General features: G+C 34.5%; 1 protein-coding gene across 3 annotated transcripts in view; it reads left to right on the forward strand.

Moving 5' to 3' along the window:
• LOC110115868 (cleavage stimulation factor subunit 50) overlaps nucleotides 1-10,841 on the forward strand; it is an 80,163-nt gene extending 69,322 nt beyond the window's left edge. For all 3 annotated transcript variants that reach the window (XM_020849265.2, XM_020849266.2, XM_028697100.1), the window contains 5 exons: nucleotides 8,925-9,025; nucleotides 9,116-9,270; nucleotides 9,979-10,087; nucleotides 10,302-10,358; nucleotides 10,530-10,841. In XM_020849265.2, the coding sequence (XP_020704924.1) occupies nucleotides 8,925-9,025; nucleotides 9,116-9,270; nucleotides 9,979-10,087; nucleotides 10,302-10,358; nucleotides 10,530-10,685 (578 nt within the window). In that variant the 3' untranslated portion in view covers nucleotides 10,686-10,841. The remainder of the gene's footprint in view (nucleotides 1-8,924; nucleotides 9,026-9,115; nucleotides 9,271-9,978; nucleotides 10,088-10,301; nucleotides 10,359-10,529) is intronic.
• Nucleotides 10,842-16,196: the final 5,355 nt, after the last annotated feature.

Raw genomic sequence — 16,196 nt, forward strand, 5'->3', positions numbered from 1 at the left:
ATATTTATTACAACCAATCATTGAATCGATCCACATACCCTTCTGTTTGTTTCATGAAAGAATTAGTGGAAAATTTATAGACTCATTGGAACCACCGTGCCAAAGAGCATAGGCTTGTGTTTCCAAAAATTGTAAGTGTAGACTGTCAGATACTATAGGTCATTAGTATTGAACATTAAACTCTTCAATTTTTAAAAAATTTACAGAACTAATCCTTGCTTCACGTATATTTCAGATAAAGCCCTAATTCTGACACGAAAGGAACTTTTATAGTGATATCAGAAAATGGAAGCTATCTACCATTTAAAGGATACAAAAACAGAACTCATTTTGATTGTGGAATGTATGTCTGTACAAATATGAAAAGAATAATTCTTGAACGGCAACACTGATTGTGACTGATAGATCAAATTTGGCAACAAGACATTGCCAAAGTATAGGCGGCATAATTTGCCATATGAATTATTTTGTAAAAACGTTGTCAAATAATAACAGTTTTTCATTTCTGTGTAATTGTTATAAATGCTTCTGCTGTATAAATGTTTTTCATTCTGATTCTGTGTAATAAATGCTTCTGCTGTATAAATGTTTTTCATTCTGATTCTGTGTATTAAATGCTTATTTAACATAGTACGCCACAACGAACGCATAAAATAAGCATAATGAACTTTCGCAAACATATGCATTACGAACGCATAGAGTACGCATTAATGCACGCATGATACACGCAACAATAAGCAGTAAATTTTGATTTTTCAAAAATTCTATATATATTTATGAGCCCTTTAGACAGGTATGCGTTGGGAGGATAATTAGGGTAGGTTAATTTTTATAATGAGCCTTATTATTTACTTATTGCTCAAATTTCATAATTCTTCTATTATAATGCGTCCACATTGAATATTATCTTTCAATCTCTGTTGATAAATGTTATTTATATCTGGTTGGAATTAAAAAATTACAATTAAACAGTAGAACGCACAACGAACACATAAAATAGCATATAATGAACTCGCAAAAAACGCATTACGAATGCATATCGCAACGGCATTAACGCACGCATGATTACAGCCACACATTAAGCAGTAAAATTTTATTCATAAAAATTCTTATTAAATATTTTAATTAAATATTATATCTTTGTTTGTAAGTTACTTACATTAAAATGATGAAGAAATAAGGAATTATTGAAATTGAATGTTTATAGCTCTTATTATGATTTGTATGTTTTCATTTCTAATCTTGACATGATACTTGACAAAGTACAAAGGGTTTATGCTCTTGTTGGATTTATTTAGGGAGAGAATAAGGTGAAATGATGTTGTTTGGAAGGTTTTGTTTGGCCAATTTGTTCAAAATTAATGTTTGAATTCTTATTTGTTTTAAAGAAAAAAAAATAATTTTATAAATATTAATAAATGGTTACATAGTACGACAACGAACGCATAATACGCATAACATACGCTAAAACAAGCACAACAAACGCTAAATTACGATTATTCTAGTACGCATAAACACGCACATATTCTATTAAAATGTTTTTGATTACTTACATTTAGTATGGAAGGATGGACTGAGGGGCCGTTGACATGAATAATAATTTCGTAGCTTGTGAACTGACGGGTGGCCAGATAGATATGGTTGGGAGATAAATGGGGTAGGTTGATTTTTGAGTTCTTATTTCAATTTATTACTTACTATTGCTCAACATTAAAATTTTTCACTATTATAATGCGGGAACGTTTGCCTTTATGGCAAATTTTCAAAGCAAGCTCTCTTTGTAAAAATTCTTAACCTCTGTTGTCCAATATAAATAATCTTTTGACAACCAGAGCCTTCCATTATTACTGCGATTACTTTATCCCCCCCATGAATGATTGCCAATAACTTGATAAAAACTTAATAAACCTCTCTTAAAATCTGAACCAGGTTTAATTGGTTAACATGTATTGGCATCAAATTGCAACATGGCGAGGAGGATTAAGTATCGCAGTGATGGAGGGAAAGGACTGTTGGTTGTTCAAGGTGATTTATACTTGGAACAAGACTCAACTCATAATTCCTTGTGCGAAAGTTGAGTTGTTGTCTTGTTGAAGAATGTTACATTAGGGTCTCTTTATAAAATTTATTTGTTATAATGTTCTTAATTTTTCTATATTTTTATATGTACATGTATAGTCATTAAAATGTTCTTTTTTTTTGTATTAAAGATGTACATAGATGTTCTTTTTTCTCTTTGACTTATATCTTTCATTAAAAATACGCAATGTTGACACAGAGGACCACGCACAAAAAAACGATATGGGAACACAAATAGTTTATCAATAATATTAACGCATAATAAGATACGCATTAATGATACGCACCATTAAAATATTAACAACTCCCATTTACTTCAACAATACCTAGAAATCTATGTTTTATTAACTAACTAATTACAAATCATTACATTTTAAATTACATCTTCTCCAAAACACGAATGTGCACGTTAGGTGTACGCACAAAATAACGCAATAAATACGCATTAGAGTACGCAGTGTTCTGCCTTATCGACGGGGCTCGACATATAATTAATACTGGAACACACCAGCACGCATATTAAACCCTAACTTTATTTGCTTGGAGTTTCTTCTACTGCGAGACTCGATAAGGGTTGTGTCTTCTCCGTCACAGGGACCAGACAAGCAGTACGCTTATGTCCGAAGCACTCGTAGTGCTGTTCATCCTGTCCGACTGCATCAGTCATATAAAGATTAAGATAAAAGAACTCTGTACATTTCTCTAAAATATTCGTGACAAATAGGAGTATTATACTGCAGTCATAGAGATAAGAAAGATCCTAGATGGAAATATAACACTCAGGTGAGGTGTAGAGGAAGTGATTAAACATTATCATTCTGAAATGCATATCTAACTGGTGAATAGATAGTGTGAAAGGTGGATTGTGACTAGGATGAAGAACACCTTTCAGGCTTCACAAGAATGTTGCTCCATGACTCCTGAAAGTCCTGTGCTGTTAAGGGAAAGAAAAATCATACATGAAATAAGTCTACCACATCAAAACTCTTGCACAGACAGACAATGTTGAGGATAGGAGTTGATGGGAATATTCTAGGGGAGTGAGCGCAGCGTCAGGGATTCATCTTCTTCATATGAAGCCCATTTATCTAGGGGTGCTAGAGGCCTATGGATCATTTATATGGTGACACATCAGAGGAAGCCTTCTACTACACAGAGGATGGCCCCAGAAAAGGCAAAGAGGCGCTGGAGGAAAGAGTGGTAAGGGATATTAGGGCAGATCTTCTACGAAAAATGCATTCCATTTAATGTTGCAAACATCACCTGCTTTATCAACATGATCGCGTTCAGTTGTTGAGCATTGGCTGGAGGGTTCAAAACTCCAACCATTGTATTGATTAAAGAACATGGATTTGAAGGAGTTGAGAAAGCACTGATAAAAGCATTGAAGAATAAAGAAACTTGGGCCAAACAGGAACGAGTAAACAATTATGTCAGCATGGGTGGTCTTGATATCAAAAACATAGAAGTCTTGATCACACAATCCTCCATTAATAACCTTATATTGTACTGTGTTTTTAAGTTAATGAAAAGCATCTGACCAGTCAAAAGATGTCTGGAGCTGCATATTAGATATAGATAGCAATTGTTGATGAGGTGGAGAACAATTTGGTTGTACAACATTTGTGAACGGTAATGAAAGTTTCTTATAAGGCTGCAGGTGATAAAACTTATGGAGAAGAGGAAAAACATTTGTATTGGACTCCATGTGCTGCCACATTTGCATAGATTCTGATTCTGAGGAAGCTTGAGGAATCTACCTCAACAATAAAATTGCACTCACTAAAGCCAAAAAAAAAAACCATTTATTTACAAACCACTCTTGGATTTTCTAGCTTCTATGAGAAAATTTCGAAAAAAAATTCTAAGGCTCAGCCACTAGACAAAATAGATCTTTGCCACCGCATTACTTGACCTTAGAGAGCATTGCTGATGCCAGACAACCTTTAGAAGGGCTATGTTCACATCTACACAGTTAGTTTGAGTTGTGCTTGGGCGAAAAGGCTTGAGGGAAAGAGATTAGAAAGATTTTTAAATGACAGATTTTGGCAAAGTTGTTCTTATATTGCCATAAACCACTAGACCTTTGTTCATTTTTAAGGATGTTGGATGTGAGAAAGAAGCCTGCAATGGGTTTCATCTCAATGCATGGAATGAAGCCAAAAGAATGATTGCCTCCAACTTTAGGAGGCAGTGAGGAAGCTTTAGGAATTTGGAATTATTATGATGATAGGTGGAAACTACAGCATTCACCGACACTTGCTGCCGCTGGCTACTTACCTAAACCTCAGTATCAATAGCAGAGAACAGTCTACAAAAACCCCTGAAATAAAGTTGGGATTATATCATGCATGGAATTCGTCTTAATAAGTGATGCAACTTGAAAGATCAATGCTTACTTGCAATTGTTACCTTTTTAGGGAACAAAGAAAGATTTTTTTGATTACAACAAGCAAATATATAATTGCCAAACGATCTCCAGTTGAGTGAGTGGATTTCAATTTGATGATGTGGGACTCCAGGAATACAACGTTTTGCTGTGTGAAGTTTTGGGTTTGACATGGCTCTTCATCTGGCTGTGAAGGAATGGAGTACCTCAACCAAGTGCATACAAAGGAGAGAAATCGCTTCGGTCGACATGAGGATGAAACTCACTGGTGTACCATTATGTATAATAGGAGACTCCAGAGATAGAAATTTTGAAGAAAAAAGGATTAATGGTGGATGAAGATCCTTTGCTTTGCGATGATGGTGGCATCTGATGTTGAGTGGTTGTTAGAGATAAGTTGAGGATGCGTCTGAATTACAAAGATGGAAGATTTTAAATGTTTGATTTTCTTTGATAGCTTAAGCATCCACATCCACCACCAACTCAAAGAACAAATCAAAAAAAAGTATATAATAATATAGTTTTTTTCTTAAACTTTTATTAATGTATTACAATTATTCATTATGATTATTGTTCAAAAATTCTACTATTTAGGAAGAAGGTAAGATAACTAATAATTGAGGAAGAAAGAAGCTGAATTGGGAGATATTGGGACTCTATATGAAAGAAGGGAAGATTGCAGGAGAGCAAGCTCATCATAATGATGATTCAAAAGGAAGACCCCCTTGAGCGATGACTGGATGAGTGATGATAATGCTAATGACAGTGAAGTTACCTTAACTTTTTATGTGATATGTTAATGTCATTGTATTATATTCTATGTCATTTTTGTTTTATAATTATTTACTCATTAGTATAGAACAAAATTATATTATTTTATTAACGCAAATTTTTTTGATGTTTTGAGGCTTACGCCTCAAAATCGCACTTGAGCTTTACGCCTTCGCCTCACGAACGAAAACGCTCAATACCCGAAATACGCAATTTTAAACCTGTCACACGTGTACGCATTAACATACGCATAGTATTACGCAATCACACGCACATTGCAGAAACATTACAGGCAAATTATCAACACGCATAAAGACGCATAGTGTAAGCACTAAGTTAAGGCAACGTGTAACGCATGTGTGTACGCACAAAAGATACGCATGAGTACGCACAGGACACGCATTATTTACTCCGATGGTTAAAATTGTTAGGTTTTATGTTCAAATCTCAACGAAATTTTACATATAAACTGAATACAAGAAAACACAGTGGCATCTTATAGTTAATCAAATATTAAAAAGTTTCGAAGAAGCCATGAACGCATAGAATAAGCTGAAAATGGGAAGATCTTCAGGACCCTTCACGCGAAACGCATAGCAAACCACAAGCGAATAGCGAATACAAAGGAAACATAGGCATTTAAAGTTACCTCTTTTCTTTGGGAGGTACGCCATCTTAGAAGAAATCTGAGGGAAGAATGCTTTGAAATTCCTCCGGTGAATGCTTGAAAGATCGAAAGTTTTACTGTAAACTTGAAAATCGAAACGTCACTCCGCATTCGACCTTTACAAGGGTTTAAATGTTGATTGCCACATTCGGACCATTTTTACTAAGGCGCGCCAAAACGCGGGCAAACTGGGGTCCGAACTGAAGAAAAAATAATTAGGTTAAATTTTTTAAAAAGGCGACGGCCTTAAATATATGAGGCGAGGCGCGCCTTATGGCCGCGCCTCAGTAAAACTGTTGGCGGTAAGCCTCATAAACTAAACTTATTGCGTAGGCTTTGAGGCTTAATTGGTCGAAAATGCGCTGTGGCGCGCCTCAAGTGCGCGGCTATATTTTGGCTCAATTTTAGAACGTTTGACGCTGACTGTTGACTATCTATCGCAACCCTCTACTTTTTTCACAGGACTTGGGACCTGCAATGGCAGTGTTTTTATGTAAATATATAGTTAGTCAATATATTTAAATACAAGTATATAATATATATATATATATATATTACAAGTATATATATATATATATATATATATATAATACTAAATAGTATTAGATATTACTAAATAATATTAATATAAATCTAACCTAACTACCTGAGGGATTCGGTTGGGAGTCGTCGGGCAAGAGGGGCTTTACTTCGGCTCAATCGAAGGCAAGGAGGGTTATGGGAGTCGGCGGATATGGAGGCAAGAGGCTTTGCGGCTTGATTCGACGATGGCGAGGTCGACTGGGTTTGGTAGGGCAGTGGAGGTCGGCTAGATGTTTGCGAACAAGGGAGATGGGGCCGCGAGGTTGACGGGCCAAGTGTGACTGGATAAAGCTGACGGGTCTTGCGAAGCTTGTAGTTTGGAAGATGTGGAGTTGAGACCTGCCGTTATGGGTCTTATAGGGCTCAACTTCCACTTGCGTGAGATCTAGAGTCAGGCTTAGAGGTCGTGGATTGGAGGGAAGGAGAAGGATTTGGATTGTTCAAGTGAGGAGGAGGTAAGGAAAAAAGCTCTCTCTCTCTCTCTCTCTCTCTCTCTCTCTCTGAACGGACAGTTTGCGAACAGGATAAGGGCAGAGTCGTAGTGTCGAGCAGGAGCCGAAGACTCTATTCCTTCTTCCCTTTAAAGAGAGTGGGAGTAGAGTGAATGCGTTAAAGCACGTGTGATCGGACAACTGCGACGTCGTTCGTAGAGCATGGGTAGATACTGTAGCAAAGTGCGGCGGGATTTCTACAATGATATGCGGATGATTTTGATATAGGTAATCATTTTAGAAAAATTTTAATCCCTCTATCCTTTCGTCTCATTATGGAGGTCAACAGACTAGAGCCCGTAAGCTTCCCAATTGCACTTAATCCTTAAGATATGAATCAATAGGATATAATCAAGAGAACACAAAGCCCTCTGTTAGTTAAGGTGAATTCAAATTTGTTCCCTTAGACAAATATTCATCCAAGGTCTACAAGATATCCTTGGACGACGCAACCCATGGCTGCCAACAAGGGTTCTTCTATCAAGTTGGGTCAACTATCTCCTCTGACTAAGTAGACCAGGTACCATGATGGCCCGGGATGACAGAATCGTGGGATCTTGATCGGGCTCATCACCATTTCCCCCGCCATCCATTTTAAGTGAAAGATGGTGAAATTTTCAATTTTAAATGTCAAACTCTCAAATATAAACTCATGTTGCCACTATATGCCAGATAACACGTATCTCTACATATCTATTTGACGACTAGTCTTAATCGAAAGTTTTCTCTCGTGATTGGGAGGGCTAATTAACTATAGGGACTTGCAAATATAGGAAACCAGAACTCATATCTAAATTCTTCACAAATGAGGGCGAAATCTCTGGGTAGTGTCTGTGTCTTATCTACAAACCTAATTTTCCTTCTGAAAATTTACCTCGGAACCTAATCCATTAAAACTTCCCCGAAAGAGTCAGGGGAGGCCGGGGCGTGAATTTTTGGAGCCCACAAGTCTTGACACGAGCATCAGGAAGCATTGACAAAGGGGGCATAGAAGGCTTAGGAAGCGAGACGGAAGACATGCTCCACAAATGAAGGTTGAGGTGGATCGCCATTGAAGTCCATCAATGAAACATGGATGATATGTGGATAAAGCTGGAGAGGGTCATGATAAATTAGTGTAATAGAGATGAAAATCCACAGTCCAAGTAACGATTGAGATGAAGACCAACACGATATCAAACTCGCTGGATGCATCAAATGTGTTGAAACTTGAGAAGGAAGGTGCGAGTAGTGACAGTGAGAGCAGTGAGTGCAATTGAAAGCCATGAATAATAGTTTACGGGAGCCACTAGCACAAGAAGAGCTAATGTAAATGTAAGGGACAAAGCTCGAGTAGGATGGTGCTAGCGACAGGGGAGTGCGAGTGCTAGAAAACCAAACACAATTGCTGCAGTGGAAAGGATGAAGCTCAAGAAGGAAGGCGTGAGCAGCTGTGAGCCTCGAGTGTAGCATGTATGGGGATTTGCTAGACTACAATTACAGATGTTGATTTAATTAATTATCTTTCATAGTATATTTAGGGTTTCAGACTTAACCTCTAATTGACCATCCATTGAAATCCTTTCGATTGTTTCTTTTTTCATTTAATGAGTCATGCCAGGCATGGAAACAAGGCATTAGGACCAACTTATGGTCAATACAACCATGTTTGAGATGAGACCGCTACTACGAGGCCAAAGACTATACGACAGGTTGTTGCTTCTTTCTATTATTTTAAGTGTGTTTAGTTTCTTGATCCAGCTATAAAAGTTTTTTGTTGGTTTTTTTTTTATTATTGTTTTTTGACCTTGGCAAGTGGAGACTATGACAGTGCATGTCTGCAACTTAATTTTTTGTTGCTTGCCGCAAATTGAAAATTTGCATTTTCTTTTTCCTTCTGAATTCTTGTCCCTTGATAGATTATTTTCTTCCATCAGCCACTTACTATCATATTTATTGGTTACAGGTACGGATCATCATCTTCCTCATTTATATGATGTCAATACTTTTCAATGCTATTTATCTTCCAATGTTCAAGATTTGAATATGATTTCACCCATCAATCAGGTCTAAATCTTTTCTCTCATTTACTAGATGATCATTAGTAGATTTATTTTTATTTTTTAATAGAATTAGTGATTTAATTGTATCTACTAGGTTAGATACTCTATATCTGGCAGCTTGTATGTGACGGCCTCAAAAGATGGCTCTGTTCTTTTGTGGGATGGGGTAACTGCACAATGTATACGAAAAATTGTTGGGGCACATGGATTGACAGAGACTACGTGTGCAAGTTTTACTAAAGACCAAAGGTAAAAAACTTATTCTTTGCAACTTTGATCTTCTTTTTAGGCTATTTACTCACATACTATAAAAAATGTTCGTATTTATAAAATTAACACCTATATTTTTTAGATGAACTATCAAATTCATGTATATGCGTGCTATACGAGCAAATCATTGAGAATTTAAAAAAAAATAATAAATATGAGATGGGGTTTTATTGTACTCGTTGGGTGTACGAACTATAGAACCAAAATATTTTTGTAAATAGAGGAAATCAGGTAATAGTTTTGCAAAGAAACTAAATTTTAGTGAGAGTACTTGCCTCCTTTTCATATAACCTTGTTCATTTTTTTCATTTTACAATCCAAGTGCGTTGGTTATTACAAGTTTTGGCCCGAAATTTGTTGATTATAGCTATTTATTTTACTTTATATCGTCTATGATAGATAAGGTGTGTTGTGTCATTTATAATATCTTTCGTTTATAATTTAAAGGTTAGATTCATCAAATGAATTGAACCTGTGAACTTTTGGTCCTTAAAAATAGAACAAAACTGATGTTGAGGGAATGAAAATGGTAACCTATCCTCATAGGCTTTCTTTTGGTGCTCATACTTTGTAATTGAATGATCTAGTTCCGAGATGCTAAATGCATTTCTTAGTTCACTTCAAGAATCTTGTCGCTGATGTTACCTTTTTTTTCTTTTTCAATGAACTCTGTTGTGGAATTACTAGATTTGTACTTTCTTGTGGGAAGGATTCTACTATAAAACTATGGGAAGTAGGAACTGGAAGGCTTGTAAATCAGTATTTGGGAGCAGTTCACACTCAATTACGCTGTCAGGTTGGTTTAAGTTTCAGTTTGTTAATAATTTTGTTGTTATGTCTTTCTATTCTAATTGACAAGGATAGTATGTTCTGCTGATACAAGACCTAGTATCTTTTATTTATGTTTTTTAGAGGTACTATGATCCTTATTCTTGCGTATGTCAAGATAATTTATTCTCTTGAGCAGTGATGGCTGATGTACTGAGTTTTTATGGGAAAAATGCTTGCAGGCTGTGTTCAATGAAACTGAGGAATTTGTTCTATCTATTGATGAGCCAAATAATGAGGTTTGTCATCATGAGATCTTTAGATGTTCAATTACTCAATTTTAGTTATTGAATTCATTTTAGACGGCTGTGACTTGATCTATATTCACCTATAATGGATTGAAACAATAGAGAGTCCAAGCTGGTGAAATTATGGTGCTATTTTTCTAACCTTAGACTGACTACTTGCAGGTGGTGATATGGGATGCATTAACTGCTGAGAAGGTAGCGAGGTGGCATTCTAATCATGTTGGTGTGCCTAGATGGTTAGTACACTCTCCAACTGAACCAGCTTTTATTACTTGTGGAACTGATAGGTCTGTCAGATATTGGAAGGAGGTCTTGTGAGAGCTGCATTATGAATAGAATTGGCAGAAGAAGGGGTTTTTATGATGTAAATTATATATTAGAACCTAAAATCATTTTTTTTTTTTTAGAAAATAAGCTGTTTGCTTTGGCATTCTTATGAATTTTGATAATGAGTTAGCTTTGTTTGGCTTGAAATATTGTACATTTTCAATTTATAATATAATAACTAATAAATTTTTTATTATTAATTAATAATATATATTATTTAAAATTTTAAATAAGTTTGTTAAATTTAATAACTGAAATGAATTGATGGTTCATTTAAATTAACTTTTTAATTAATTATTGTATCTTAACCGTTATAAATTTTTCATATATTTACCAAAACAATATAACCTCCTTGATGGTCATTTTCTATTAAACTAGCTCCAAGTTCATTTTTCTTCTTATTAAAGTTATTTATTTTTTGAGCAAGTAGTTGATGCTTATGCTTTGATTGAAAATATTGCTAGCCTCGTGGATAAAAAAAAACATTGTATTTATAAAGCAAAAAAAAAAAGCACTGTTGATAAATATTTTTAAAAAATTTATAAAGGCAAAGATGCAATAATTAATGAAAAATAATCCGTCGAGCATACCGGCCCCTTACAAATTTCTGGGAAGAAAATTATGACAATCCTGATTTCTGTCATTTGTATTAGGGCATTAAAGATGAACCATCTACTTTGCATATGAAATTGAAATGCAATTGTACTTTATATTTTATTAATATGGCTTCAGTAAGTCAAAATATTCTTATGAAAATTATGACTGAAGCAAGTAACATTCTGAAGATTATCTCCAGCATAAATAAATTGTATTTTCTTAACAAGACTAGAAAAATCTCCAATAAAATGATAAACATCAACTACTTTGAAATTTTCATAAAATAAAAAGGTAACTTTGTATTGAAAAAATAGAAAAAAATCATTTATGATATTCTACGATATTGATAAAAATATAAAATATAGATAAAATTTAGGTGCAAGCTTCTATAGTTAATTACCCCTCCATATAATGAGAGAGAATTTTCGATTAAGGCCAGTCATCAAATTGATACATAGTATGTATAGTAGCAACATGATTTATATATTCAAAAATTTAATATTTAAAATTAAAAATTCGCCACTTTACAGTTAAAGTGGATGGTCCGGGAATGATGATAGACCCAATCAAGATTTCATGGTTTCGTCGTCCCGAGTGATGATAGCCTATAGTTTACTTAGTCAGAGGAGGTAGTCAACCCAACCTGATAGAATGATTCTTGTTGGTAGCCATGGATTGCTTCGTTCAAGGGTATCTTCTAGACTTAGAATGAATATTTGTCTTAGGGGACAAATTTGAATCCAATGTCTGAATCATCTTCTTTTGAGCTCAAGAGGTTTCCCCAAGTTGTCCCCTTCCAGTTGGCATCCATCTAATGGCTTGCCCGAGCCATCCTGGTCGTCTATGGAGACGGGGTTCACATAGATAGGGCACTCCATTCCAATTCACCTCATTCATTCCCAAGCTTTCCAAAATCACCCCCGAGCTCTCGAAGCATTTCTCTTCATTTCCCCATCTTCCAAACCTCTTTCATCTACTATCCCGAGCAAACTCCAGCAGAAGCTCTCCACCTCCCACTTGAACCCTACTTATAATGATCCTCTAACAAATACTTCTGAAGGAGAATTGCTCGTCTTCATCCCCTGAAGCTTCTCAATAGAAAAACTCATTCATTGAGGATTTCTATATAGTAAGATTCCATTCCTAAGCACCGTGGTTAGGCAGTCTAGTCAAGTTTGAAGAAAACTTCCAATCCAATAGATTTTAACCATTGGATTGAAATCTTTCACCATTCTGATCCTTCTTATGAAATTTTAAAGGAGCTCACTGTCGGAATCTCTCTGATTTCGTTAGAGAAGCTATACGGATTCAGGTCTATGCGGGAGATTGAAGAAATAATTCTTGCCATTGATTTCAATCAATGGTTTGGATTATATCCCACGATCTCGGAGTCTGTTTAATCAAGGTCATCTACTCTACGATCCAATGGTTACATTCAATCCCACATTTATACCGTCACCCGCAATGACTGCTGAGTAATAGGATGGCACTTGCGTGCAAAAATGTCGACTGACTATGTAAATATGGATTTAATTTCAAAGGAAATTGAGGGAAACTTTTAAAAATTAATATATCCCAATCTACTAGATCAAATTAAGAGTTCTTTAGCTCATTAGAAGGATCTTAGGGAGATGTTTAAAAGTCCTATGGTTCCAAGCCCGAATTTTGTATGTTTATATCTTAATTCTAGTAATAGCATTTATAGTACTTTAGTAGTTATGGCTAAATTATGTATTCCCATGGCTTGGAACTTTGAGAGATTTATTTTGGGCATGTTAAACATGTACGCAGAATTTCTCCCACCTGTTTGATGTGATTAAAGGCATATTCATTCCATTTTATGCTTAGGGGTCATGGTTTGACTCCCTAAGTTCAAATTGATGCAATGATCTATCAAATAAGATTCAGGTTTTGTGATTTGGTGTGGTAATTATGCTTATGATAGGGAGTTTAGAGCCGCTTATTGCACCTCCTCCCTTGCCTTAGGTACTGATTTAGGATTTTTTTAAGATAACCTAGAGGTTACCTTTGGTGGTTTTTCAACCATCTTAGGGTATTCAACTTGAGCCCAAATTTATTGGGCTTGGGCCTTGAGATTAGGTGAACTTATGGCCCAAGTTTCACAGGAATTGGCACCCACTTTGTCCACCAACTAGGGAACCCAAAATTAGCCCATAGATTTGACCTAGAGCCATAATTATTTCATTTTAATTTCTAAAATTCTAAATAAGGTCTCTAATTTCTCATTATTGAACCCTAAACCCATGAAAAATAAAAGCCTTATGATCAGACCTCCAATTTAACATTAATTTACTTTTAAGGAAAAACTATAATTAATTAGTTTTACTAATTAAAAATATTTAAAAAATCCAAAAAAAATCCTAAATAATTTGAAACATCCTCTTAGGTCATGTCTGACCCATGGGGGTGATTCCAAGAGGTATGGGACTGATTTGGATCAAAATCCAAAAGTCTCCTCTAATTAAACAATTTTCAAAATTCCAAAAATACTCAAACTTTAAAAAATCACAATTAATTTTATTAAAAAAATCTAATTTAATCAACTTAATGCCATTCAACTCCAATAAAAATATAGTATTTTCTAAAAATTATAAATCTCTAAAATTAATTTAAAGTAAAAAAAGTCAACTTTCTAATCAACCATAGTTCAAAACTTCACAAAATCATAATTTAATGTAAAAAAATTCCAAATTAAGCAAGCTTAGAGTATAATTACTCATCTTAAGGTCTAATATTTATGAAAAATATTACAAATCTTGAAATCATTTTAATTTAAGAAGTTAGCTTTTGACCCTTCATATAATGCATTAAAATAATTCCATGATTTCAAAAATTAATAATTTACTTAAAATTCTAGAAAATTATAATTAGTTCGTTCAAACTAGTAATTAATCAATTAATTTAAATTTATCAACCCTTAATCCTCAACCAATTAAATTAGCTTAATCAATGCCAGTTCTTATTGGGTAACCCGGACCTATTAAGCTATTAACTTAGCCCCAATGAAGGTAAAATAAACTTCACGGCACCGATGAGCAATAAAGGTAATAACTATTTAATAATTAAAATATACCTTACATAAGCTTTAAGGCATTAATATTAAAACTCAAACATTAATTTTTCCTTTGACCTTTAACCTTTACACTAGTTAACTTCAACAAATTACCCAATTTAGGATATACCCAAGCCGCATAACCTACCTCACACACCTTAAATGGTTTGTTAGGACAACTAAATCTAGATCTAGGCTAGTCCAGTGTTTATTTTTCTATCACTTGTGTGCCAAGTTTCCCAAGTTTTCATTATATATTATGTTTGAAAATTGATTGATGTGTGTTTATTTTGTTTAACTGTAATCTATGATGTGATGGGTGATAGATTATCCTTAGGTTAGGAATGATTTAGTTGCTCAATGAGTCTTTTATAGGTGGTCATGCTCGTACATGGCTAAAATCAAAGGGTGGAGTTTATGATTTAACTGACATATTTTTATATAGGTGCTAAAAGTGATTAAGTCCCCCTTGAAATCAAAAGATTGTGGCCAAGTGTGATATTATTTTAGATTAAGCATATATAGAAACTGCTTGGGATACATTTTATTTTAAATTACATAGGATAACCTTGTAGGAGAGTATAAATTTTTATTTCATGTTTGATGTAATTTGATTCAAAGTCAAGAGTTATAAAAGTTATTCTTTGAGCTGGGATTCATAAATTCAAAATTAGATTACAAATAGGAAAGGACATCCCTTTAGGGAGAGTCATTTTTCATTAGGAAGCCCAAATTTGGATTCCTTTAATACCCAAAGAGGAAATAATAACATCCCTCTTAGAGGGAGAGTTTTCTTTTAATTTGGGTATCTAAATACAATGAATCCAAAGAGCCCAAAGAAGAGAAGGATGAAGAGTTGAAGATAAAGAGCATCCCACTGAAAGTCAGTTGCGTATGTCCTAGGATTAGAATCCATATTTATTGTCAGTGGCGCCCAGCCATTTTTAATTTCTATAAATTATGTGTTGTAATAAACAGGCATTTGCCTATAGGCATTTAAATTATTTATTTATTTTGATTATTGGATAGATTGTTTTATTTTGATTGTGATTAAGATTGTCTTCTTTTCTTAATTTTTTTTGGCAATTTACATGTCGTGTTTTGATTTAGTCTAGATACAATCAGAGGCTTGTGAGGGTACGAATAAAAATGTTAGTCTACTTAAAATTAAAAATAAAAATTTTAGGCTCACATAGAAACTCTAACGATCTAAGAAGTAAGCTTGGGATTATTGGGAGTTCTCATTTATGCATATTAATTACTACTCATCCTTGTTAGTCACGTAGTCGCCTGCGAGCTCTAGTAGGACACTTGACCTATTATGATACAATATTGTCAAGGGGATGTTATGCAATCTCTAAGGAAAAAGATATTTTTAAGCCTTATTAAAACTGCAACATATCATTTTTATGCATTTTTCCATGTTAATCAGCATGCATCCCATTAGAAATTAAGTAAAAGAGTCTAAATTTTAATTGTATTTGATCCAAGTATTTTCACCCAACATAAGTCAATGAACTGTTTAGGATTTGCTCTAGACATCGGTCCCAATTTTCAAAAACTTTAATTAATAACAGCTCATCACTCTTTCATAAAAAAACTATATTCATGGATTTTAATCAACTAGGTAGTTATTTAGCTCCTTAATCTAGGTCGAGGTAAGTCCAAATTTTGCATTGCATTAGCTAGATCGGGTTACTATTATTTAGTGCCCAATTTAGATTTAGTATCGTGGGCAAACTCAAAATCATAAGTCCTCGCCCTCTGGGAATCTAATCTAAACTTTCAAATAAATTACTCAACCAAACACTTAAATTAGGTTAGGATATTTC

This window comes from Dendrobium catenatum, unplaced genomic scaffold (assembly GCF_001605985.2).
Source record: "Dendrobium catenatum unplaced genomic scaffold, ASM160598v2 fragScaff_scaffold_873, whole genome shotgun sequence".
Taxonomy (NCBI): domain Eukaryota; kingdom Viridiplantae; phylum Streptophyta; class Magnoliopsida; order Asparagales; family Orchidaceae; genus Dendrobium; species Dendrobium catenatum.